At 41.7% G+C, this 27,338-nt stretch overlaps 1 protein-coding gene across 5 annotated transcripts; it reads right to left on the bottom strand.

The window, feature by feature from the left end:
- Positions 1–1,231: 1,231 nt before the first annotated feature.
- bahd1 (bromo adjacent homology domain containing 1) lies at positions 1,232–26,866 on the bottom strand. Of its 5 annotated transcripts, none has more exons than XM_034525251.1 (7): positions 26,619–26,866; positions 10,890–12,636; positions 7,188–7,600; positions 6,722–6,881; positions 6,531–6,610; positions 5,170–5,261; positions 1,232–4,912 (listed from the first exon to the last, which is right to left on the bottom strand). In XM_034525251.1, the coding sequence occupies exons 2-7, from the start codon at positions 12,505–12,507 to the stop codon at positions 4,720–4,722; spliced, it is 2,556 nt and encodes an 851-aa protein (XP_034381142.1). In that variant the 5' UTR covers positions 12,508–12,636; positions 26,619–26,866; the 3' UTR covers positions 1,232–4,719. The 5 variants fall into 5 exon arrangements, with proteins under 5 accessions (XP_034381142.1, XP_034381144.1, XP_034381141.1 ...); XM_034525253.1 differs by having other exon boundaries at positions 7,188–7,597; positions 26,456–26,866; XM_034525250.1 differs by having other exon boundaries at positions 26,456–26,866.
- Positions 26,867–27,338: the final 472 nt, after the last annotated feature.

Raw genomic sequence — 27,338 nt, forward strand, 5'->3', positions numbered from 1 at the left:
ACTTTAATCGCCTGGGTGCACTCTCAATGGCAACGTCAGACTCGGTGTGTTCGGTCCAGTCATCAGCTTATTGAAGCTCAGACTGTTTATTGAGACACAACTTGTACTTGCAATCAGCATCGCACACATTTGTAATCCTTTGTGATTGGTAATTATTATAATTTTTTTCATTCTTTCCACAATCATTTCTACTGCAGAGTTGCTCCCTTTGGGACTAATTGATTAAAAAGACATGTTGATTCTGCTCTTTGCCGACACTGCAGAAACCTGGACCAGGACATCCAGAAGCGACAGCAGCAAAGTCATAAACACATTCGCTGCACAACTCGTTGAGAAAGCTCACACACACTCCACAAAAGGTGGATTGGAGCAGGTGGTTCTTCTTACTGACTTTCTCCCCACACACACTTGCTGTTACAGATGCAAATGATTTACGTGCCATCTAAAACCGTACAACCTGATTGAGTAGTGCTCGAGGCCTCATACATATTCATCAGAGGCCTGATTATTGAAGTGAGATGATTTGTCTCCTCGTGTTTGATTCCAAGATGCTCACACTCTTGTTTTTCCTGTCATGATCTACGCAGTGTAATAAATAATTTGGATCATTCTCATTCCAGGAGGAGATAAATTAATTAGAAAAGTAGAAAACAAAAGGGGAAAGGCTCGAGTTAATAAAAAGATAACTGTGATTTTGATCAAAAATATGTTTTCTTTGTTTTTTTAAACTTTATATTTAAATTTAAATAAAGATGATTTACATGTAGTTTTTACAAACTTTCTCAAATGGAGGCATACCTTTCTAATTGAATTGTCCATAAAGAAACAAACAGGCTGACTGGAGGAGAGTTGAGAGCTAGATGTTGTGAGAATTGATACAACCAATCAATTATACAAAATATTGTCTGAGTGAGCCCCCATGTGGGCAACAGCTATTACTACAGCTCTCCATTTGAGATATAAGCCATACAAATAGATTCCAAACACATGTTCAAACTCATATATTATTTATTACAATTAAATAGTTTTCTTATATTACAGAGGTCCATTTGAAACCATACAAATAATCTGTGCTGTGGTTAATATTTCCAAGATATTTCCAAAAACGCCATGCAAAGAATATAAACATAAAATTCACATCAGAAGAAGTATAGTCTATTTTGTACACCTGGGAATAAAATTAAAATTCATGTTTCGATACCTTCCCGTATTTCTCTTTTTGGTGCACTTCTTTGTGGTGATTCAAGATCAGACTAGCATCATCTGGCAACAATGAAAGGCATTTGGAAGTTGGGGGAGAACAGCAGCTCGTCCTTCTCTCCGTGGAAAACGTTCAGAGTAAATATGGGTTAGTGGGAACAGGCACAGAGGACCAATTAAGACATAAGTATCACACATCTTGATTAGACATAATTAGTTTGCAGAGTGATTCCTAAGGCCATAACATGTACTGCGTGTGGTTTCTAACTGATCCAGAACCTCCAGGGGGATTTACAATTGAAGATCCAAATGAAACCAAATAAACCCAATTATGCTTTGTTGGATTGTACATCCACCATCCATCAATGTTCAATTAAATGTTCCAGTCGGTGGAGAAAGTTTGCTTTAGTTTTGATATAGAGGGAAAACCTCTGGTTTGATGAACATGGCAAGGTCTTTTCTTTCCATTTCAGCCTAATGAATGGACAAGAGTCAGTAAGTAATCTATTCTCTGTACAAAACGTAAAGCAGAAGTAGGCAGGATGTGGGCATTTTCAGATGGTACTCCACCCAAAATCGATCTTTTCCCAATCAACTACCCCCTGAGGGTTTAAGGTGGCTGTAAATAGTTCATGTAGAACAGCGCTTGGGACCCTAAAACATGTCGGATGCAAAGGATTGAAGTCGTTTCAAAGCAGAAGAACGACTTACAACCTCTGAAACACTCATGCAGCATAATCCATTTCCTCACTGCTTGAAGCTCTGCCAGGAAGTTGTGTCTTTTGTTTGGAACATAATGTCAATTCAGACAGACAGCCGAGAGGTGGATTATGAAGAAGAAGTGGATTAGAAAAGTCTCTGTGGGCATTTTGATATTTTTTATCCACCATCTAAAACTTTCTAACCGATGGAATTCAAGCTGACTGCAGCCTTCTTCAAGAGGCACAAAACTACAAACCCAATATTTTGGGAAATACACTTTCTTGTTGAGAGTCAGATGAGCAAACCAATACCACACTCGTGTCTGCACGCTAAATATAAAGCTACATCCAGCGGCCAGTTAGCCCAGCTGAGCATAAAGATGAGATTATTACAGACACCATGCTAATTAATTATCTAATGATCTTTAGAGGTGCAGGTAGATGGATTATTTTGCCTTTTCTGACAGAGCTGTTCCCCCTGCAGTCTTTATGCTCAGCGAGGCCGATCGGGTTCTGGAGCTTCGACTGGTCTCCATCTCGTCACTTAACTCGACACGAGGAAGGAAATAAGTGCATTTCCCCAAATGTTGAACTATAGCCGTAACAGATTTTTAACTGATCACTTTATATTTGAATCGAAATTTGGGCAGACTTTTGCCAAAATAAAAGTGTTTATCAAGGATCATTTTGACCTTTCAGATCGCACAAAAGACCACATGAATGCGATGGACCGGAGATGCTTCTCAAGCATCTAGGAATCAAGATCAGCGCACTAAGAAGCCTCACTACCCGAGGCTGATATCAGCACACATCTCTAAATGAAAGGCTGGGAATGTTCTATAAGGCAGCAAGATCAAGGGCACAGGCTAATGGCAAGGTAGGTCTAAATCATTGTAGCATTCGGCATTTAAAGGTGAAGAGGCAAAGCTTTATCATCTTAGGAGAAGTGACAGGAGAATGGCAGGAAGCTGGGAGAGGCCAAGGTACGTTTTGGTCCTGCAGGTTAAGCATCTCTGGTCACATGTTAGCAGGTGTCCTTCAAACTGTATCTGAGATCCTTCGAAATGTGTCCTCAAATCTGCCTGGAGGACTTTAACATTTTCAACACAACATCTAATAGGCTTGTATTGGGCAAGCAAGCTCAATCAGTCACAGAAATACTATTGCGAATGACTCACACGTTTTATCTTAGACAGTGCAGCTAAGGAGAGACCTCCTTTATAATCAGGAATACAAGCAACTCATCTAAAACTCTATTCTTTAAAATTATCTTTTGAAAATAAATTATATTTTCTCAGTACAGAAATAAATACATATCTTCTCTCAAACATAGGAATGGATCATATGGATCATCATCATCATCATCATCAACACAGCTCTAAATGCTACACTGAATACATTACTCACCATCTCATCGGTGAAGAAAACAAGAATATAGGTGACTAACTGCCATCTGCCACGAACAGAACAGACACTCATCCAGATACAGTATATAAATGCAAATATACAGTTAGCTGACATTACACCTCCGACAATCAGCTTTGAGAAAGTAAAATATTCCTCAGCGTTGGCATAACAAAAAACCTTGTCAATGCTCGGCTCATTGGACGTCTTCACACTGCAAAATCAAACTAAGTGAAGTGTGCTTTCTTTGTCCTATATTAGGAAATCACCAGTCAGGTGAATTGAAGAGTTACATAAAACTCAAACTTCTCTCAGAAAAACCAGAGAGGTGGAGCTAAAAATCATCCACGTTTCGTCGTTTGCTGTGCCTGTACTTAATCATAGTTAACAAAAAAAAAAAGTTGAATTGTCTTGAAACAAACCTTCTGAACTCTCCTCACAGCTGTGGTCAGAGTTTACGACATAGACCTACAGGTCAATCACAGTTACATGAAAAGGGAAATGTTAAATCATACAACCGTTTGGAAATTGAGACATTTGCTTTCTTGCCAAGAGTTTGATGATTTTCTCGGTAGGACTCCCACGTTTGTCTGGTAAGTATGGAGCTGTGGCCAGGAGCCAGTTAGTTAGCTTAGCTCAGTAAAAAGACTGAAAACAGTTGGAAACAGTCTTCGAGTCTCTATATGCTTTGCTAAATGGTGCACTGCTGGCACTAGGTTCCTATTTAACCATACAGACATAAGAGTGGCATTATTACCTCATCTACCCTTTGTCAAGATAGCAAAAAATATACAAAAAAACTATTCCCTAAAACACCCTGAACACAGATGTTCACGAGAGCTTCATTTGTATCTGCAAACATTTGTACTCAGAATATATCGAATATCAAATATGATTAAATCTCTGTCTCTTCTCAAGGACCAATGCTGGTCCTTGCCTAACACACCTAAAAAATACCTAAGATTTCCTTCAGCTATGACTTATCATTGAGATACACACGGAGTGTCTGATGTCCGTCAGGCCGACAGTAACATAATTCACATGTAACATCAACCTCTCTTCAAATCGATCAAATGTCAAAGAGCCACAGGAGCATTTTCTACAGCAGAGTAAGGTCCAAGTTCTCCAAACAGCTGCTACGACACCACAGAGCCATGTATGATGAAGACCGGTACACTGCCATCATAACTTCTATACTATATGTCAGGGTATTACTCTCACTAAATAAAAGGTGTGGCATGTAAGTACAAGCAAGATATTTAAAAACAAATGAAGCTCATCTGCTAATCCTTCATCCTACACTTCCAGTTTATGTCCCACAAGCAGCAGGTAGGTGTGTAGCCAATCTAAGTTGTGGAGGATGTCTAACATTATCTCGATTCCAATAGCATTATGGGTCATGCACCGTCAGATGCTACTGCAGGTTCTTGAGGAGGCGTCCGTAGCGAAAGTCATAGACGTGTCGACAGAAAAACACCAGCTCTGGGTCGACGTCATCGGGCACACAGTGGTGGGTGGGCATGGCGTTGACGACACTGGGTGGCACCACGAAGGCGGCGGCACAGTCACTCACGCCCTCCCTATGGCGTTTTACCAAGGCACAAAATCTGGACAAAACACAAATGCAGGACTTCAAACTCTATTGTCTTTAAAAAAAATGTAAAAAGCATTTAGAAAAAACTGCTGTTTCATGGTAGCAAATTGAGGACTGAGAAGAAAAACAGCCTCCTATTTATGTTAAACATTGTGCTTTTTAAATCAAGCCCTGTAGGGTTTTCTCAGCAGGACTATGTCATCTCTCAAAGGGAACATGTTTAATGCAAGAAATATACAGAGTAAGCCGCCACGAAATGTTCTCTCTTACCGACAATACTGTGCCAATGTTAGGACATAGCATTTGTCTTCAATACAGGCCACACTGTTAACATCCTGGTGACGAGACGCAAAGATCTCATTCTGGAGAAAGAAAGTTTCAGTCATGTCAAAAAAACTCAAGCAACCAAGACTCAAAATTAAACAACTGATCTCTTAAATGTGCAGTTAGCATTTAGCAGATTCAATCAACCGAAACGTTGTAGCATGTAGCAGAACGGCCCCATCTAGAGCCCATGTTTGGTTTGTCCGCTCTGGGCTACCGTAGGAACGTGGCTGTGGAGCATGGCGGACTCCGTGACTATGTCGATATACATTTTTTATTTTCAGGTGATTTCACACTGAAGAAAACACAATTATTAACATCATAGTCCCCCTTAATGCCACACACTGTTTCTTCACGGCTTCACAGGGACTTTAAAAGACAACTTCATTGTACGTGAGCACTTCTGCCTCACCTTCACTTTCAGACAGAGAGAAGGAGCAAGCAAGATGTTTCTTCCTCTGAGACAAAGCCCTGCTGCTGTTCTCACACTGCTGCTCTGATGTGTTTGTTGTTTGTAAATGCAGCCCGAGAAATGACAGACTTCATGTGGTTTATTGTTTCTGGAGATTAAATAAAACTTGGTCCGTTGGGAGATTACTGACAATGAGAAGCCGGCACAACAGAAGCTGCTCTCTCACACGTGTGTCTGCCAGCGTATGTGTGTTGGTTCACTCCTCTCTTTCAAAAGTCTTTTCTTGAGTTTAATGTTATAATTTTAAAGCAAACTCATGGTGCAGAAATAGGAAGAAATTAATGGGAAGAGGCTCAAGAATAATTGCTAAAAACATTAGTGTTATGTTGGGTTGCAAACTAATCCTCATATCCTTCAGAAAAACACTTTATTAGAAAAAGGAATTAGCACACTGTGTTTAAAAGATAATGTTGTCACTGTATATTTTACTTGTCATCAACAAATCTCATAAAAAGGTCAAAAACTAACAATGACTTAATCTGTTTCTCAGTACTTTCCAACTTCCCCTTCGTCTGTGGTTCTCACCCTGAAACCCATTTGTTCCTATTCAAGACGTGGAGCTTTAAAAATGAATCATAAATATAAAGTTTCATTTTGAAAAAGGGATTATGTTTTATAAGTCAGTTTATGTTATTTCCATTTTTCCACTTAATATACTTGAATAACATGGCAGGAAGCATACATATTCTAACTATGCTTCCATTCAGTTTAATAAACCTTGCATGCTGATTTACAAACTATTTGCACATTGTTAACTGGAGCTATGTTTGATTTTACATCTGACACTTGCAGACCAATCAGAAACCAGTATGTTTAAAAAGGTGTAAAACCTCACCTCACAATGTATACTGGGATTGCGGCCCCCCTGTGTGTGTTCTGGACGGTAGTACCAAAACAAACTCATCATCAGCTCTCCTGAAGATAAACAAACAAAACACACACAGTTCACTTCAGTACTCGACCAGTTATCACCACATGTATTCTGCTTGTGCTGGCAGTAAACACCGTGTACAGTAGGTCTCCTACCTGACTCTGGCTCCTCCCACAGAGCTGAGATCTTGGCCACGTAAGGCAGAGACTTCTTTCTCGGTCCAGATTTCAGCAGAACAGTGTCTCTGACCCGAATCAGGTCCCCGTCCCTCTGGACTCCCTCGAAACACTTCCTCAGCACCAGGGCCTCCTCTCCCTGTGAACACAGGCAGCAGGAAACACTGACTCCTCAAGCAGCCAGACACTGATGGGATGTGAGAGGCTGCGGACTAAAAAGCTCCAGGATGTGATTTGTATTGAATGACTTCTGTATCTCAACAGAAAAGTGTCAGGTGTTTGGACTAAACTCAAAATACAGTGAACCAGCTCTAATGTGACTATGATGCAGGTGTGATGGATCATACCAAACTCTCTTAGGATAGGTCAAATGACACCACATGTAATTACAAGCGGCACCGTCATGGCTGCATCAAAAAGCACCGCCGTGACTTTCTCTACGTACCACAGAGAAAACCTCCTTCTGAAAGGGCAGGCCAACTGGCTGCCAGCCATTGGTGGATTTTTGGCGTCCGTTCTTTGGCTGCTTGGCAACCGTTCGCCCTCCGACGCTTGCAACGCCGAGCTTCTGCTTCTTGTTCCTGTTTAGAGGGCAGACAGCCGCGCTGATGCTGCCGGTGCCGCGTGCGCCAGACCTCGACCCGCTGGGCGACTTGGCAATCTGTGGACACTCCTTCGCCACCTGCAGCGGAGGCTGCGGTTGGCTGGGGTCGGACAGGGGAGTTTGAACGTGGGGCACTGATTGGCCGGCTGGAGGCACAGTGGGAAAGGGGCAGCCAGTGAGGGTTCTGGGGTCAGGCGAGATGGGGATGGAGGAAGAACTGTGATGGTCATTGAGGGTTGATGGGTAATCGTCTGCTGAAGAAACCAAACAGGCAACATAATCAAGTAGAGTGACAGACGGTCCTTTAAGCAGCAGCTGCAGTGATCAACAACCTTTAACAAGGTTACATAATAGAGACATGAACCACACTCTGTTGTTATTAGTTCCACCGAAGCAGCACATGTACATGGATATGTATTTATCTAATAAGTATCAAAATAATTGTGTGTTACTTGTACTTTACTTGAGTACTTCCATGTTATGCAGCTTTATACATACTACATTTCAGAGGGAACATTTTATTTTATACATTTATTTGACAGCTGGTTAATAGTGACTGCAAATTAAGATTTTATGTGCGAAACCTTTACTGACCTCATAAATTCTGATGTATTGTGGACTATAATGTGGCTCAAGATAGCTCAACCTCAACATCAAAATGCTGCTTCCACAGTAGTGAAAACCCAGTGGTTAGATTAACTCCTCATGCTTTCATTTTGCTGTCAATACTTGTGTACTTTTACTGGTGTAAAAGTGTATTGTCATACAAGACCAAGTGAGGCTGTAACAGCAAAGCTCCTGGTTGTATAGAATTGACACAGGTGCATTTAATTGCTTTTGAAACCAGTCTTTGTTTTCCGGGAAGAAATACTTGTGTCCCTTTAAGTAATCGTCTGAATATTTCTGCCGAAATTACTACATTGTGATTTAATCATTGTATAATCTGAAGGCCTGAGGTGTTTTCACTTCACTCAGACCTCTCCTCAGGTGGATGTCTCTTACAAACAGCATTCTCATTACATTTTGAGATAAACATAATCCTCCTTGATTACAGTTGCAGTTTTAAACATATGGTTAAACATTGTGACAATATATAAAACAAAACAAAAAAACGCAACGAAACTACCTAGTGAGGTTTCGTAAAACATCATGGTGAAAATCAAATTTTCTGTACGTGACTAATTATTATTATCCAAATTGTCATCGAACCTTCCCAGTTGCAATTTGTTTTCCTCCCCTAGCATGACTGATCCAACCATTCTCACTCCTCATGCCTCAACCTAACCAACCCGACCAACTAAGGCAACGAGTCGTCATAAGAGGCAGAGAGAAGGGTTAGAAGGTCCAATGACATTATTATGCATAGTAATCATGGTAACCATGCTTAGTAATAAGCCATGTCGCACGGAATGTGTGTATTTTCAGAGCAATCGTTTTATGTATTTATGTTTAAATGTATAATCGAAGTAACTGGTTTTGCTATATATTTTATGTCTTTTTAAAAGCTGAACTGAGACAAATTCCTATCAACTGTATTGACATGGCATTTAATTATTTAATTCAATTCAGGAGACCACCAATAAGCGGTTTCGCCCCAACAGGTGCAGCAAAAATCACAGGAGGGCGAGGGAGATGTCAATCAAACCTGAATTACACATGCTCATTCAGTACCGAGAAGAGGTCTAATCAGGCAGAAAAGGGAAAAAACACCTGTGTGGGTGGACAAGGCCGTTTCACAGTAGACATTTTGACTCGTCATGTCAGGAAAACCACAGGTGTTGTGAATAATATTCACCATAGCTCTGTTCTATTCATGTGACCCAGAAAGCCATGACATTGTGACAGCAAGCCAACATGCACCAGGATAAGCAGCTAAATGGAATTCAGCCATCATTAATTCTATTATTTACACCGGTGCTTGTCCTACTCTGAAAAATGTCAAAATGTCTTCTCAGAAATCTAATAGTGAAAACCTGTCAGTGCTCTTGTCAACAAGAGGCTCAGCCTGACCTGGTTTTGGTTGCTGGAGACCACGGAGAGAGAGAGCAGCAGTGTGTGTTGCTTTGAGGTCACATTCAGATGTTTCTAACCATACACTCACATATTCCGGCAGCCACATAGTGTTTATGTGCTACACTGCAGACATCATAAAGAGTTTTCCTGTTCTGGTTCACATCTCTGACTAAAACTTTGTAACTAACTGCTGACATTTGAGCTCATACGATCAGCTCATTAGGTTTCAGCTGCAAAGGCCTTGTAGTCACTGTCCGGTTGCTTGTATTCAAACGAAGACAAAAGAGGTCTTGCCCTTTATCGGATATTTTTTTTTTGTTCCCTCCCACTCAAGTGACATTCCAAAATGGGAGATTAAAAATGCCTAACATAATAGCTATTCTCAGCACATTGTACTGCTGTGGCGGCCGGATTAGAGGGGAGGGGGAGGGGGAGGGGGGGGGGGGGGGACACTGCATACAAAATAACCAAAGAACTATAGAGAGCTGAGCTCATGAACATTTTATACTAAAACCTAGTAGGGAAATCATTCTGTCTTACTTAAAGGAGTCAGTGATTGTACATATAAAGTTCAGTATCCTTGTCTTTGGGAGCTCAGCCTGTGAAACAAAATTGTGGCTCTGTAGGAAGCTCTCTAAAGTGACTACAATCTCCAAATTAACAACAATAAGCCTCAGTTACAAACTGGAGGCAAGGAGTTGAAGAAAGGTGTTTCACTGCATTTACCATGCAGTGAAAGTCTATTGCTACATTACAGACAACCGTGAACCTCCTAATAGAAAACATAGATCACTCAAAGCCGGATCAAAATAAAACAAAAAAGATTAGTTTTGCTTTGTTACTTCTTCTTCATTGATTTGTTGTTTTGTGTTGCACTGTCAAAGTGGCAATCTCTGAGATTTTGATTTTAAACTATTAAGCCTGTAAAGTCACTTGAGTCTATTGATGAAGGGGGTAACATAATGGTGATTGAGCCTATGACCCACCATTAAAGTATGACGATATATATATATATATATATATATATATATATATATATATATATATATATATATATATATATATATATAAAATATTTGCAGTATTCCTGGGATAAAAATGCGGTATTGCAGTTTTTCTCCATTGTATACACAAATTCTCAAATCGTGAGGCTCATATATCAACAACAAGACTACAGACTACTAAACTCTGAACACAAATCCAGTTTTCACTCAGATACAAATTCTAAATCAACCAGGACTGGAATCTTAACAATGGCCACTTTAAGGTTCATCCGCGGTACATCACTGCTCCACTTCACTCTGCAGCAGCAATAGATACACACATCCTATTAGGGTTCAGAAATGAAAAAGATAATGGGCACTCTACGTCCCTTATTCCTAACGTCTGAGGCCCTTGAGGAGTGTTGTTACATAAGTACCATCAAGACAGAAAGACAGTGCATTAACTAATCTTGTTGACTCAATTCAGACACTCTGCTGGAGGTTGACAAAGAATAAATCTAGCAAAATCAATCCTCCGTCTGCTCACCTCTTTTGATGCCGTGGTTACATTTGGTGCAGTCCGTGGGGCTGAAGGAGCACCCTCCTCTGGCGATGGCTGGAATCACACTGGTGTAGGACGAGTAGCCATTGATCCTGCAGGGCTCTCCGTAGCACGCCTCCACTGAGGTGCAGCAGTACACTGGATGGGTAATCCCTGAGGGCTGTGGACCGGTGCTGGGAAGCAGCTTGGGCCTCTTGCCGCTCTTTGGGCACAAAGCGAGGGGTGGCATGGGAGAGGGCGGGGTGTCCGGGTGGCTGAAGTGGACGTAGTAGCCGGGAAAACAGGTGTAGGCGTGTGGGCTGATGGTTATGGCTGCTGGGTGGCTTACGGAGTGAGGGGACTGAAGATGGTGGTGATGATGATGGTGGTGGTGATGGTGGTGGTGGAACATTGTGCCATCCTCTGGCTCCTTGAAGGTCTTGTCCCCCAGGAAGAGGGCCAGTCTGTGAGAGTACTCAACACACCTCTCTTGGGAGCAGCAGTAGCAGGAAGACACGTCAGTCTCCACCTGCTCCTTTTTGATTGTCTTCAAGGAGAATCCCAGTGAAGAGCCCCGATGGAGCTCATGTTTGAGACACTCCTGTCCTCCTACGGTGCCCTTCCACTCCGGATCCAAAGTCTCGCTTTTACACAAACTACAGCAACCCTGGATGGTCGAGTCCAGCTGGGAACGAACTGGATCCTCTGTACCCTGTTTTATGTGCTTTAGTTGGTCTGCATGTTTGGGATGCGTTGTTCTTTTGGTCAGTGTTGCTTCTCCACATACTGGTTTGCTGCTAATCTCACCCTGAGTCGTAGCTGCTGCTTCACTCCCACTCGCCGGCTTGGACTCCGTCTTCTTTTGCCGCTTGGTTCCATAGTGGGCACTCGTGAGTTTGAGCAGCGTTGCAGCAGTGAGGCCTGCTTGACGGCGAGGCGCTGGTGCAAACAAAGCCGACCAGTCGATGTTCTGAGCCTCCGCGGCTGACCGCCTCTGTTTTTTAGGTCTTTCCTTTGGGTCTGCTTTCCCTCGTGGAGAAACCTTTTTGGTTTTATGACTTCTATGTTCAGTTTTAGTGAGACTATCTTTAGCTTTATCTTCACTAGAAGGCTGCCGTTTCTTTGTGTGATTTGACGCCAGAGAATCATTTCTGTAGAGCAGCAAGCTGTTGACAGCCTCAGCGTTAAGAGAGGCCATTCTCCGCCGGCGGGGCTCAAAGACAGGTGCGGGAAACATGAGTAAGGCGTCAGATTGGTTGATTTTTGGTTCCAGTGCTTGCTGTTTGGCTGTGGGCGTTTTCTTAAATCCAGATTTGGTCCTTCTTTGACTGGAGCTGGACTGCAGCTTCTTCTTGACTTTAACCTTCTTTTTTTTGCCAGATTTTGATGCATCCTTTTCTTTACCCTCAACTCGTTTCTCCTCCAGACGGGTGAGCAGGACACGACAGTCCAGCGCTTCTCCATCACCCCCTGCCAGTGACTCTTTTTTATCCTTCTTTTTCCTTCCTCTCAACTCGTTTTTTCTCTCTTTCCCTTTTTTCACACCACCTCCTTTCTCCTTGCTTCCCTTCTCCTTCCGGGGCTTCCCACATTTCACAGGCTGGCTCCGCTGGGCTTTCACCATGGTCACAGCGTCTGGGGGCAGAGCCACCACCTCCTCTTCATCCACCGGGGTGCTACGATGGCGGGTTTGAGCTCAGAGAGACCCTTCAGCGAGCATCATCATGGGTCATCACCAGGGTCCATACACTCTCTGAGGAGACACAGATTGGACATTTAACTGTAAAGCTGAAGACCCACAAAGACAGAAAACCTGAGAGTGACTTAATGTAACCGACAGGATCTTTTGATGCATTATTCAACAACCGGTTTTATTTAGTTCACTGTCCAGATCCCCAGAGAATAGGACCACTTAGACAGCCCTTCTCCTTGACATGCAAATACACTGCACGCACAAGACGGAAGATGAACTGCGATAAAGAGCACATCATATGTTATGCCTGAGGCCATATGTACTCCAACCTCTTTCCCATTTGTCTACTCGGTCTTAGTTTAAGATGTGCTCTTTGTCCACTTATCTCATTCCACGTATGCCATATCTGGTGCATGGTTTGATTCAGTATTGCAGCTAAATAAATAAATACAAATATTGCCTTTTTGCTTTGTCAATAAAGATCATGTAAAGCTCCATGAGCTTGAACCACATTAATGACTCACACAATCCACAAGGAGCTCAATATTACAAGCTTTTACTCACTCAGTGATGAAACACAGAAACACGGCCCATAAACAGTTTAGGTGAAGCATTTAATGTTTGATATGATGGATGCTTTTAGAAGCGATTTGGATCTGTAATTCACTATTCCACACTGATTTATTTTTAACCATAGCCACAGCCTGTAACTGATGTGCATGTGCATGGCACTTTGGCTTATCAAAGAATAGGTAATAGAGTCAACATGAAAAGACTGTTTCACATTTCTCTTGATTTCTACAAGGTAAAAGGGTCAGCAAACTCTTTTAAATCACCGTGCTCCTAAGATCAAACTGCCAGTGACCTTTAAGCAATGACACTCCAGTGTGCAGCATGAAGAGATGGATCATCAGCCCTGAAACACAATTATGCCACTTGACCTCCAAGAACTAAGTCAGCATGGGACTTTTTTTTAAATACATTTCTTTATTAAGTGACTCTTTAGCCAGAAAACCATTCAGCTTTTAAGAGCACTTACTCTCTCAGAAATGACTAAGTCTGAAGTCAGCTTCCATTGATACCTGACACAAATAAGATAAATTAGGTTATTTAAAAGGTTGCTAGTTATGAGGGCACATTTGTTATTTGTTGTCTGGCATGGTATTGGCTGTCAAGCTCATATCGACTAATAAATTAGTTTAAAAAAATCTTAGGAATGTCAACTGAGAATCTCTTTGGGACGAGGACCACCCTGAGGACAGACTCAAGTGGTCCCCAAAGATATTCTGTTAAAACAGAGAAAAGCTGCAGTTGGAAATAGAAAATGAATGATTTATAAATAAATAACTAAAGTTTGGATTTTCTCTGACCCACTGGTGTAGAGGTGCAACCTTTATTGGAAGAGAGCATAGGGACCTCATCACCAAGCATCTTTAATTGTATTTCTAATGAAAATGCATCCCCTCACGAATAAAATCCCAACTTTGTGTAAAAAAAATAAATAAAAAAAGGCTTTATCTGCAATTCATATATCTCTATTATTGACAATAACTGACTGGAGTCAACTACCATGTGAGACCCTGATATGCCCTTTTGTAAATGACATTTGTACCCTCACTGATATTTTCTTTCTATGAATGAAAGTATACACCACAGTTGCTTTTCCACCAACCCGTTTGCCCATATGCCATTTCCTGTTCTATCCCTACAGTGTGATATTGCTAACGGTCATTAAAAATGTATTCTTCAACCATCTGCAGTCGAGAAACATGCGTCAAAAAGAGAGTAACGACTGTGTATGACTAGAAAATGCATGCACATTTTTCTAAAAACTGTTTCAGCGCCGCATCACAATAACACATTCATTTCACCAGTAGCGTATTTAACACAACTTCCACTCATCACCAAGTGTGCAACAAATCTGCTATTATTTTACAACTTGCTATCATGTAACACCTAATGAACGGTTGCGAAAACCAAAAGCCTAGAGTGGTTGTTGTTAAAGTGATCTAATTACAAGGAGAAGACAGTGGGAGGCTCATCTTCTTTACACTAAAACCTAAACGTATACCTTGTGTCCCTCGTAAGCTGTGATCTGTTGCTTCATCTTAACATTACTGAGAACACACCCAGTTGAGCCGCACCACAAATGCAAACCCACTTTGACTTCGGAGTGGACACGACTCTCGGGCTGGACATTTGGAAAACCATCTCATAGCTCTGTCTGCTCTTATTGCCGAATGACTCGGTGAACCGTGAAACGCAATCCATGAGAGAGAAATTTAATTTCAAGATAACAAGAGGACAGAAGGAGCCTCACATTGAGTTTCTGTCTCCGGATATCAAATCAAGTTGCTTCATTTAAATAAAGACAAGCATGCACAATGGAAGGAAAGGAGCTTGTGGAAGAGCATTTCTATTGTTCCCGGCTAAACCTTCACCACAATGACCACAACAAATAAAACAATAGGTTAAAAGTATTACTGTGGTCTGATATTTGTTAGGAAAATCAACAACGATACCTGCGCATGCGCACTCACACGCACACACACACACACACACACACACACACACACACGGGTCTGGAACACCTCAACATTTTGAGGGGCCAGGAGTTGACAAACTACTTCCATTCATTTATGTATATTTTTCAGACTTTTCTCAAATAGTCCCCATTTTCTTGTGAAACACTCAACAGTTTCACTTTTCCAGGCCACACACGTGAAAAAGATTGGAAACCAGTAATTTAGATAATTCTTTCCTAAACATGTTTGGCTTGTGTGGACATGAGTTGTGAGCCGGTTACCCAAAAGAGTGATTTGTTTTTATAGGATTTTATAGGCCTGAAAATGTTACAAGTATAAGAAAAGGGGACTATGTTTTTTGATCATTATCTTATGACTTGTCAGATTCATCATTTCGAGAAACGAGCCAACATCTGAAATATTTTTGGGTAACATATCCATTTTCTTTCTTATCCCTTTTGATTATCTTGTAACCCTTCATGTATATTCTGGGGACCCTTTTTGGTGTTGTGACCCCCAGGTGAAGAAGCACGGATTTAGAAAGACACAATTCACAGACACATATCGACTTCTGAAAATTACAGAGATCTAAAAAAAAAAAAAAACCCTCTTTAAACATTATGCAATTCAAAAATGAATGGAGACATAAAACCCCCGTAATGAGAACTGTGTCTCTCTCTCTGCGTGTTGTACAGTAATATCTGAAGATAGAGGAGGAGGTGTCTGTGCTGCCACACAGACTCATTCAGAGGACGGACATGGTGGAGAGCTGTCATCGTGAGAGGAAAAGCCCCGAGGCAGCAGCTCTCAGGAATCTAAGCTGTGGGTGCTGCTTCAGATAGCAGGGCATATCACCACAAGTCCACTTTCCTGGAGAAAATCAGCAGTTCAACAATCCTCCACCAACACCAACCGTCCTCCTCCACCACCACCAACACCACCTCCATGCAGGTTCAGGCACCAGCAGTTACAAAAACACCCACATCCATTATAATAAACGGTAAAAAAAAATGCAATTAAAGAGCTGCACGTATTGCACGTATTGTATTGTAGGAAAGGGAAGCAGACTCGCCTACTGGAGCTCGTAGTTGGCCGTGGTGGTGGACGGTGTTAATCTGACAGCATGCCGTAGCAGGAGTGCAGGCTGTGATATGAGAAGTGAAAAAAGCTCCTCCGAGGGGAAACGAGTCTAAAACACCCGGACATCCTCGATCAATCCGGGGTCCGAGGCGCTGCTAGTTAATATCAATGTGATCAAGAGCTCGTGTTACCGCCGAGTTGTTCGGAGCAGGCTACCCACCGATCCGGTCATCTCCAACTGTGACGGGGATTACAGGAGCGATTGATCCTTACCTCGCGTGTCCCGTCGGGAAAAAAAGGACAAATCCCCACCGTCCCGTTTCCGATGGTCAGTTTGTAGCCGGGCGGGCGGTCGACCTGGGGAGCGATCCGCGGACCGAACAGCCCACAGTAGCTGGAGACATGGTGAACAAATCGGTGAGCGGTGACCTACTTCCGAAGTGGCATGCTGGAGATAATATTCATGCGCTGCCTGCGTTCACGTTCGCCGCCGCACCGGGACATCCCTCCGTATCGCTCATGCTGCTGGAATATTACTGCAGGGACTAAACTGTGTCCGCAATCATTATTGGGGGATTTTCTTTCTCCACTTCACGGTGGTTTTTAAAAATGTTTTTAACCATTGCTATAGGACATATGCGCGTGTATCCCCCCCGCCCCCCTGCAATATGTCCTATTATTTCACAGCTCTATTTTGGTTTCCTGAGCGAAAACATCCCACTGGAAATGACCAAACTTCCACCAAATCTAACGTCTCTTCTAAAGGCCAACGAGAAGTGGTCTTCTCAGAAATAGTTAAGTTTGCCACTAAAATGAGTTTAAAACATACGGAAAATAAGTAGAAATTGAGAAAAAAAACAAGTAATAGTTATAATACAGAGACAGATCATTGAAAACTCTAAGAAAATAGGTCCTAAAGGGCTGTTAAATAGTGCCAATTAGGACTGTTTACTCACCACTATTTTTTATACATTACAATACTAATGTATTCTAATAATATGACTATATAGTCATATATTAGGTACAACTAAAAAATTTTAAAAGACGGTTATAAACTGCGTCCCTGTAGCTAATAACAGAAACTGTCAACTCACTAATGAATATTACATCCATAATGTAAATTCCTAAAGGAGTGTTCCAGTGATTATTATTTTCAGATTAATGACAGCAGAAAATAAAAGCATGCATGTCTTTACTAGACTCAATTATTCTCTTAATTAAGTGAAATAATCAATAAACTGCGATGAATAATACACAGATCACATGCAGGAGAACTGTAGATCAAATGGGAATATTATAGTAAGTACAACTATAAGATCACTTTAAACTCACTCTATTGAAGTCCTTATAGAAACACTGTAGAAATACAAAACTACAATCATTAACCCACTGTGTATATATCACACCTAATGTGCAGTATAAAATAAACCATACCAGCTGAAATGATTAGGCTATGTGTAGAAATGTATCAGCAGCAATATTGATCATCAATTAGTCATTTTAGACAAAGAAGTACAAAAAGCTACTTTGGACTGGGTACATAATTTCACTACAAACTGAATATTGTTGGGTTTTGTTCTGTTAGTTTGACAATAACATCTGAATAAGTCTAATATGTTGTGATGGGCTAGACTATTTTAATAACTATAGTACAACAATCAATAATGCAAATAATCATTAGCTGGAACCCGAAGATAAACACAATAACATATCATCATTACATAACAAAAGGTAAAGGCTATTGTTTATATACCATATTATGCCCCTGTTCATCAACATAAACACCATTAAGATCAACTCGGAGTATTACATCCATAATATATATCCCTGAAGGAGTATTCCGGTGATTTGTATTGTCAGATTACGGACAGCAGAAAAAAGAAGCATATATCCCTCTTAATTAGTCTCATTTACTGTATCCTCTGCTCTTAATGATACGTGGAATATAATAATGAGGAGTGATGGGTTGCTGCTAATCATTTATTACCCTACTTCTTGAGGAGACACAGATAACATCGGCCTAATACACAATACGCACACTGTTGATGATGATAACTCAGAGGCTGTTCTCACTCACTGGATGTTCAATTACAGGAAGACTGCACCAAACAGCAGGTTAAGTCTCTTAACAACCAACTGATTGGAAAGCCTGCTATCAAGTTAGCATCTAGTCAGAATCAAGCATAATTGGGATAAATGCTGATTGTCCTCATCAATATCAGCTTTCCAGTGTAATTAACAGCTGTAAACAAGCTGGGTGTGTTGAGTTAATGAGGCATGAGCAGCTGAGGGAGTATAGACTGCTGAGAGCTGACCTGTACTTCAATAAACTGCAACACACTGCAGAAAGATGCACAACCCCGACCGGGACCATTAGATGCTTCCTGCACTCACTCACTCACTCACTACTGGTGGTGGTGGTGATGATGATACAGACATAGAGTGGACATCTACATTATTGCTTAAACGCAGATACTAGTGAACATAAAAAAAAAAGAGATCTGAAAAATTAACATATTTAAATTGTGGGACAAAAAACCCGACAAGGCGCTGAAAGATGCTTTGAGATTCCAAAGAGCACACACACACACACACACACACACACACACACACACACACACACACACACACACACACACACACACACAGGGGGTTGGATCTGATAGAAGGTGTATCCAGGACATATGAAGTCAAACTTTGTACTTGTCTGTTTTTTGGGCTCACTTGCAAAGAGGATTTCAGTCATTACCAGTAAAGACAAGTGTAAAACATTATCAAAAACATGACAAATCTACATTAATGTAGAGAAAACCTGTGGGTAGTAATCAATTTATATTAAAAGGTGTTGCTTCGACTCCACCAGACAGATCACAGGTACATATTTGAATAAAAGCAAAGACAGGCTCTTAAGATGAGGTCAAAGGAGCCGTTGGTTCCTTGACAGAGATTAATGAAGAGTGTTCGAATCTGTCATATCAGGAAAGCGAACCCCTTTCCATCCTTGTGCACGACATGTGATACTATTTTAAACTCAACAGTAAGATGTGCATGGTTTTCACCTCAGATATCTCCCAACTGATCTACATTTGGCCATATTCAACAAGATCTTGCCCCAGAAACTCATCTCAGTAGATATTTACGGAGGATGATGATTTTTCATTCTAAAAGGTCGAGCGATAGCATCGAGGAGAGTGAAATAACACTGTGATACTTTATTGATCTCTTTCTCCGCTTGCCCTGCCTGAAAAGTCAGAGATTCTGCTACCGAGCAGCCGTTCTCCAGTTGCCACAGCATCAACAAAGAGTTTACAAAAATATACACAGTGTGTTCTTGGACCAAAGGTTCGTTTCACATGTAAAAATAATATAGCAATAGCCACAATGGGAAGTCTTCTCTTTAAGCCTTTAAAGCAAGAGCAAGCTGCCAAACCCGAACAAATCCTGCTATGGCAAAGGAAAGTCCCGGCCTACTCTGCCTCTGATTGGCGCGTAGTTGTTGCCTTCGTTGGTAGGATGGGTTAGGTTTAGGCATGAGGAGTGAGGCTGATAAGGATTAGGGTAAGAATATCCGGCTAAGCCAAATCAAGGCAGAGTATGGCAGTCGCACCTTCCCCATGAATGGAAAATATCGCTACCTGGACTGGTACGACAAGTAGCATATGGTGGCTAATGTTAGCAAACCTAAACTAGACACTATAATCTATATTCTAACAATATCAATGTATCAAATAAGCTTCAAAGAGTTTCATAGATAGTTTCAGTTCAGCTGTTGGGCTTGCAATGTTCCTATTTTGTTTCACTCTCACTGCTCTCATTTAGCTCTGAACCCCCTGAGCACTACCTGCCCAACACCAAACGGCAGCCAGACAACGTTAGCGACTGGCTGGTGAAGGCAGTGGAGCGTTTAGATGCTACATAGCCAGATATTTCCCCTCAGGAGCTAAAAATAGAGTGAATATTAGACTCCAAATGAGTGATAATGTTACTCTGTAATTGTTGCATATGTAAGCAACAGTTTGCCAACAAGTTTGCTATATCAACTTAAAAGGTGATGATGTGGCAAAGAGATACATTTGTAAATCAATAAAGTCTCAGATTGTCGTAGTATTTCTTTTGTTCAATGTGACGAACACCATATGTGTAAGTCATGGCGCAATTCAAACAGGATAAATGATTTGACTCTCACCGTTTACTGGTTGTTCACTGAAAGGGGCGGGACTTCACTTGACTTGAGAGATTTAAATCAAATCCCTCGCATTTTGATTGGACGGCTAACTAGAATGTAACACGATGCGGAGCTACCAAGGACTGGGCCGCCACACAGACCTCACTTATCACTAAAAAAGGTTTTTAAAAATGTATTAACGGATTAATATTATTGCTTGAAATTAGATGGTAATAGCGGAAGTATGCACAAGTCATATCTGGTTTTACAGAAAGAAAAGATTATTTGTATTTTGTTTTGCATACATTGTTGACTAGGTGCACAATAAGGCTAATACTATCATCCAAAACGGTTAAAATTGCCTTTTTCATTTCACCTTCACTTTAAAGCAAAACATGTTTTCAAAGAAAAAGTGAAGTCATTCAGGAGGCGTTATCCCTGTTAACCACTGCAGCAACCTGTCATTGTCATACGATGGTGACTACCGCGCATGTTGACCAAGGTTTTCTAAAGAATGTGTGTGTGAACAAGAGGCATTTGTGTCATGCATGGCTGAAAGCAACAACAGCGGGGTACTCAGCGGTTTGTTTGTGCGATAACAACGTACTCACTCGCACAAGATATTGTTTGTGACAATTTAGACACTTGGGAGAATATTGAAATATAAAACTGATTATTTCTGGTAAAAATAAGACAACGCAAGAAAATGTAATCTGTGGGAATTTGCCACTGAAACCAAATTGTTAAATAGATGGTAAACTACACATGAAAATGATAGAACATATGTTTTGAAACAGCTGAGATATGGCGCAAAAGTAAGAACATTTATATTCTGAAGATGATCGCTGAATTTTGCACTTAGCATGCAACTATGTGTAATTGTTGTAAAACAATGCATTTGCTGTAAAACAGGACAAGTAGTGAGCTGTTATTTCTCTGCTTCAGCGTGTAAGCCTACAGATGTAGAGATGACAGTTCAGCACTACAGAGCAGAAACAGGACAGGAAGTGTAATTATCTGCTTCTACTGCTCCTCTTCAAAGAGACGGGGCAAGATGCCAGACAGTCTGACTGGCAAAGAGGAAGAGTACGGGGAAAGAAAGAGCCAGAGAGAAAGAGAGAGAGAGAGAGAGATGAAGACTGAATTCACAAAATTTGAAGCAAAGCGCCAGACAGGAGCGAGGAAAGTGGAGAGGGAATCTCACACCTCACATCTCATCGAGCAGGAGAAAAGTCAAACTTAGTAGAAATCAGAGGGGCAATCTTTCACATTCACCCTGCTTTTCTTTCCCTGACAGCTCCTCAGGGATACATAGTTTGACACAGACTCTCTGAGAGAGCAGGCGAGAACAAAAGAGAAGAAAAATTAAGAGAACTTGTAAGAGACAGCGAGGGGACGGAGGGAGGGGGGGGGGGGGGGGGGGGGGGGGGGGGGGGGGGCACAAGACAAGAGAGTGATGGATTGAGATAGCACAGGGAATGGAGACAGAGAGAGATTGTCATCATCATCATCATGAACAATGACTCTGATAGAGCAGGCCTGTCGCTGGATTTTTAACCAGCGGAGGAAGGAGCGAGGAGGAGGCGGCCTCCCGCCTTCCCACCTGCCGGGGACTCAGTCATGCTTTTAGCATCTGCCAACGTGAAGGACGCTTGGTGCCATGTGCTTTTTACTGAAGGAGTCGGACGTTTGTCAGCCACAGTGAGGGCTTCTGTTCTGCCCGGCCTAAGCCAAACAGGGTATAATACCCCCCTCCACACACACACACACACACACACACACACACACACACCCTGCCACCCCCTGTAAACAATCCCAGTGTGTGTGAGAAGTGAGCGAGATCCCAGCTCTGAAAGCTCCACATCCACTGCAGCTGTGGGCTGGCCAACAGCTGACGCCGGGCTGTGGGTGTCTGCTTCCCTCCCCACCAGCCCTGCCTCCTCTTCTTCTGTGTTTCCATGAAGCAGACCTGTAATTTTCACAGCTGTGTCTCTGGCATTGTGCCGGGGCGAGTCAGGGAAAGAGAGACTGTGAGGGAGAGAGAGGGGCTGGCTAATGGCTTTTAGAAGAGCACAAGCTACAGCACCGCTTTGTGATCCGGAGACACTCAAGATTCAAACCAGAGAAAAACAAAAAACAACTAAACAAGATTGAGATCCAACTGTGAAACTCATTAGCATTATAAAACATACAAGTACAACATTCTGTCAATTATATGGTAGCCACAGGTTTTTCACAGTTTTCCCCATCATATATATTTGTTAGGACAACATTGACTGTATTATTGCAAAGTAACTGCTGAAATCTGGGAACACTTTGCTACAACAAAGTCAGAAAATCAGACAGGTGGTAATGAGGTCAGCAGTTTAGTTGGATTATCTTAAATTAAAACCCAAATAAGAGTGCACCCTAAATTACGACAATAATCCAAAATTGCAGGAAATCTTTTTGCACATACAACAAAGTAAATTCAGTTTATTTAAGTTGAAACTGGAAGTCAGTCTGTAAAATAATGCATGTTTTCAACAGTTTTGTCATCTATTTTTTAATTTTAATTTTTAATGGGTCCTGCTTTATCACCTGAACTTGAAAGGCCCTCACTATGTGTCAATTACCGGTAATTAAAAACATTCAAGGGCGTAGGCAGTTATGCAAACGTTAATACAAGCCCACGGTTGGGCTTGTATTAACATTTTGTGGGTTACGGTTTTGGTTCAGTTTGTTTTGGGCATTAGCAAGAAGCAACATTAAAAAAACATAACCATTACCAATGCGTTTGAACTAAAAAATGCATAAATAGACGGATAAATGGTAATGAATGATGATTCCATATTGAAGCCACAACACTGACTTCATACATGAAATACAGCAGGCTACTTCATGGTTAAATAATTGCCTCTTCTATGTCCCTGGCACTTCATTAAATAATTAGCAGGTTTGTATCTAATCGTGGTGCAACTCTTCAACAAGCTTGCGTTACGGTTTGTACGTCATTGAACGGGTCCTTTTCAACGGTTCGGTTTTGCACCCCTATGTTTGGTCTCAGAAGTGAAACCAACACTACAAAGTAACAAAAACTAAATGAATAAGTACATTTAAGGAGAATATTAATTAATAATATTATTTTTTCATTTGATTCGATTTGAAAGATGAACCACACAATAATATGAACAATACATAATATGGTTACAAAATGAATATATGCCAACACCAGTTCTGTTAAATTATCTTCTTGGCTGTCTTTTCTTCTGAACACATGTGGCCTGTATCTAAGCAAGAATTATGTGTCTCCCTAAGGACAGCAGAGACAACGGTGTATTTGGGTTCTCTCTCTCTCTCTTCCTCCCTCCTCCTCCTCCTCCTCCCCCCTCCCGCGTCCTCCTCCTTCCTCCCTCCTCCCAACAGCACACTTGTTCGGAAATAATGGGATTATGTCCAGGATTGATATCCAGCTTTATGGCTCACGTGTGGGCGCTGCACCTCTCTTCCCCATGCTGCTATGACAGGTCTGTCAAAGTAGGTTGCAGAGAACTGTCTCGACACAGATCTACCACAACCTCCAGAACTGAAGCTCTATTGTTCCGCTGTTCTGTCCACAAGAGGCTTTACAAACAGCATTATAGTGAAAAACTCACTAGGCAACTTGTGTGTCATGCATTATAACTCGGATGTCATGTCAGAGCGTGCACTTTCCAATGGTCTTGTACAGCAGGGGGTGATCAGCTTTCCACAAATAAGATGGTCTTTAATTCAAACTCTTTTCAATAGTGATTCATCTGCAAATTTCTCTAATTAAACACCCAATCTATAATCTATGAAATATCTAAAAGAGTGTGGGGGGGGGGGGGGGGGGGATAAGTTCCCAGAGCCCAAGCAAAAGACCTTAACTTGTTTGTTTTATCCATCCAACAGTGGTGGAAGTACTAAGATCCTAAACCACAGTGAGAAAATAGTCCATTACAAGTAAAAGTACGGAAGTATTGCTGAAACAGGGTTCTCTTTGCATCTTCGTCTTTTAAACATCTTACTGACTGGCTAAGAAAAAAAACCTCAGAGTGAAGAGTCAAAGTTTTTGTTTTGGTGAACAAATGTGTTAAAGCAAAGCTTTAAATCAGGAATTGGTTCTGGTGATATTTTAGATATGCATGCAAATTCATCTTCTTTGAAAGATGTCACGCTATGCTAGAATTTCTCTCTGATTCAGATTTCTGCCCACACCATTGCAGCTAGGTATCAGCAAGTTGTTTTTTCTTCTGTATATAACCGTAGAATGAAACACCGGTAAACGTTTCTGTATCCAACAAACACAAACTACCTATTATCTATGTTCTCTATGATGACCAGCTACGACGTTCGATCATGTGGACAACATACGTCTTAAAGTACTTTTAAAGTTTTGGTCAAAGACGTTTTAACCAATGAGTGTGCATGTCCTGTACAACACTGCCAATTCATTATTTGATATAATTTGATATTTGTTTTAAGTCTCTTGCTTGCTTCTTTTATGAGGAATTATGTATGTTGATTTTCACTTTTTACTGTTTTGTTTTTAAGTCTGGTGTTTGTGCTTTTGTGTGAAACGTGTTATGCTGCTGTCATGGCCAGGACTCCTTTGAAAAGAGATTTTAAATTTCACAGGGAATATCCTGGTAAAATAAATGTAAAAACAAAAAAAACATCCAGCTGTGTTCAGCTGAATCTGTTGCTTCTCAGATTGAGGTAAAGGGAAAGGTGTGTGTGTGTGTGTGTGTGTGTGTGTGTGTGTGTGTGTGTGTGTGATCAACATAGAACTGATGTACAATTGTAACGGAGGTTTAGCATAACTGACTGATTTGTTTAAACTATATCAATTCTGCTACTAAATATCTGTATTTCACTATAACATCATGAAACCTGTAATAACTTTCAAGACTCAACACTTTGCAAACGAAACAATAGCAGATTCAAATCTACCACAAACTCTGAAGCAGACACACACTTCTAAAAGTAATACCAACTCATCTCCTCCATATAGTCCAATGGACCAGTTCAGTCAAAAGCAGCTGAGTTACCGTCATCGATCGCTTCTACAGATATGGAGGATGGTTAAGAAAACAGGTGCTACCACTACATCCTGACTGACCACTTTCTCCTCTAAATGAAAAACATTGGAATGTCCTCAAATGCGATCCATCTCTGAATAATATCAAGTGGATCCCATTCCAACAATGTGGTTCATTCTGACACTAAAAGCACCAAACGCTGTCCCCTGGTTGACTGTTTCCACTGTGGCCCCTGTGCATCTAACTCGTCGTCAGGCACCACATCCTTTAGATGAGATGGAACTTTATTTATCTAAAAAGGGAAATTTCTCTGCAGCAATTACTATTACATCCCTATACTGGTAAAAAAAACAACAACAACAATGCACCATTAAATCCTTCATAAAATGCAGCAGCACACATACAACTTTCAAAAACACCCCTACACTAGATGGATGCAGTAGTTTGTAGGTTCAGATATATCCGTGTTTTGGTGTTAGTGTGTGGGGTGTGGCACTTGGATCCAGTTTCCAACCAATTATTCAAACATTTTAATGGTGTATCTGATTAACAAGGACCTCTATTTGATATACGTCTGGGTGGTTAAGTGTACTGTAAAATGTATTCAATGGATACACTACAGTAGAGTACAAGTACCTCAATGGTGTAGTACTTGTAGCCCAGTTAGGCTTACAGTCCAACAGCCAAAGATATATTCACTTCATTATGAAAGAAAAGCAGCAAAATAGCCACATATGAGAACCTGGAAGCATTTTTAGGGAGAAGTAGTAAACTAATTGATTAATCATCACTCAGCTCTGGGTCCAAAAGAGACACGCAGGAAAATACCAGCGGGAGCTTTCCACGTCTTCCACGATGTGCACCGTGTGGCTGCGGCGGGCTTCAGCTCCAGTAAACAAGGCGCAATGTGAGCGGAACCCCGCAGACACACGAGCTCCGCAACGAGCCTCAAACTTAACTCCGACAGAAGCTGCTCGAGGGACGTTTGTTCTGCGACCCCCCCCCCCCCCCAACCCCCCCCCCCACCAACCCCGAGCTGTGGGACACGACGCCGAGGCTCCACTCACCTTTGAGGCGATGCGAGACGAACACAAGTGAAGGACAGCTCCTTCTAAAAGTTTCCTTTCGGGTCCACAGAGCCCCGACAGAAAGGATCTGTTAATCCCGTCCTGCCGCGCACTTTCAGTTTAGCACGAGAAGCGATAAGAGTTGAAGGTTGTTGTGTCTCACCGCTCTGCGGGCTGGACGCGACCCCGGTGTCAAGAAGAAGGATCACTTCCACCGGGGCGAGAGAGAGAGAGATGCGTCAGGTGTACGCGAGTCCCGCGAGTGGAGGAGGAAAACAGAGTGGAGGGCGACTCATGTGCAGTTGATCCGCTGAAGCCTTTTTTTTTTTTCTTCTTCTTATTATTATTCTTTTTTTTTCTCTCCTTCACTCCGCGCGCTAAGCGTAACAATCTCCAGCCTCGAGACTTTAAAAAAAAAAAAAAAAAAAAAGCACAATCCCGGTTTAGGAGACGATGTGAGGCGTGCTGGGCTGAACGCAAACTACGACTCACTTCAGCGTGTTTTTACATAACAGCATCATCCGCTTTTCTTTTTTTTTTTTTTTTTTTTTATGTTGACGCATCATGTAGCGAAAACATGGAGTTTCTTAAAGGGCCACGGCCGTCCACATGTCACCGTCCCCGGCAGCAGCAGCAGCAGCAGCAGCAGCGGCCCCGCTGTGGCTGACAGATGGCTTTCACCTAGTTAATGTCTTTAAGCCCTGCTCTTTAGACACTTGTATTAACCCTAGCAGCGGTGGCTGTGGGGGTCAATGAAGGATCCGAGGGTTGTCAGCTCTGGCTCATGACCAAAACCTGCTCTGACATGTGACCGCATGGAGCCTCGTGTGGAGGAGTTTGCTGTGTTTGATGTGACTTTTCTGTACAATAGTTTGAAGAAAGA

The sequence above is a fragment of the Cyclopterus lumpus genome, chromosome 22, assembly GCF_009769545.1.
Source record: "Cyclopterus lumpus isolate fCycLum1 chromosome 22, fCycLum1.pri, whole genome shotgun sequence".
Classification (NCBI taxonomy): Eukaryota; Metazoa; Chordata; class Actinopteri; order Perciformes; family Cyclopteridae; genus Cyclopterus; species Cyclopterus lumpus.

Coding starts and splice junctions, on each gene's coding strand:
- bahd1 (XM_034525251.1), bottom strand. CDS start 12,507: ATGGTGAAAGCCCAGCGGAGCCAGCCTGTGAAATGTGGGAAGCCCCGG. Junction 6,882..7,187: donor AGAAGGAGGTTTTCTCTGTG/GTACGTAGAGAA, acceptor CTGTGTTCACAG/GGAGAGGAGGCCCTGGTGCT. Junction 6,611..6,721: donor GTGGGAGGAGCCAGAGTCAG/GTAGGAGACCTA, acceptor GTTTATCTTCAG/GAGAGCTGATGATGAGTTTG.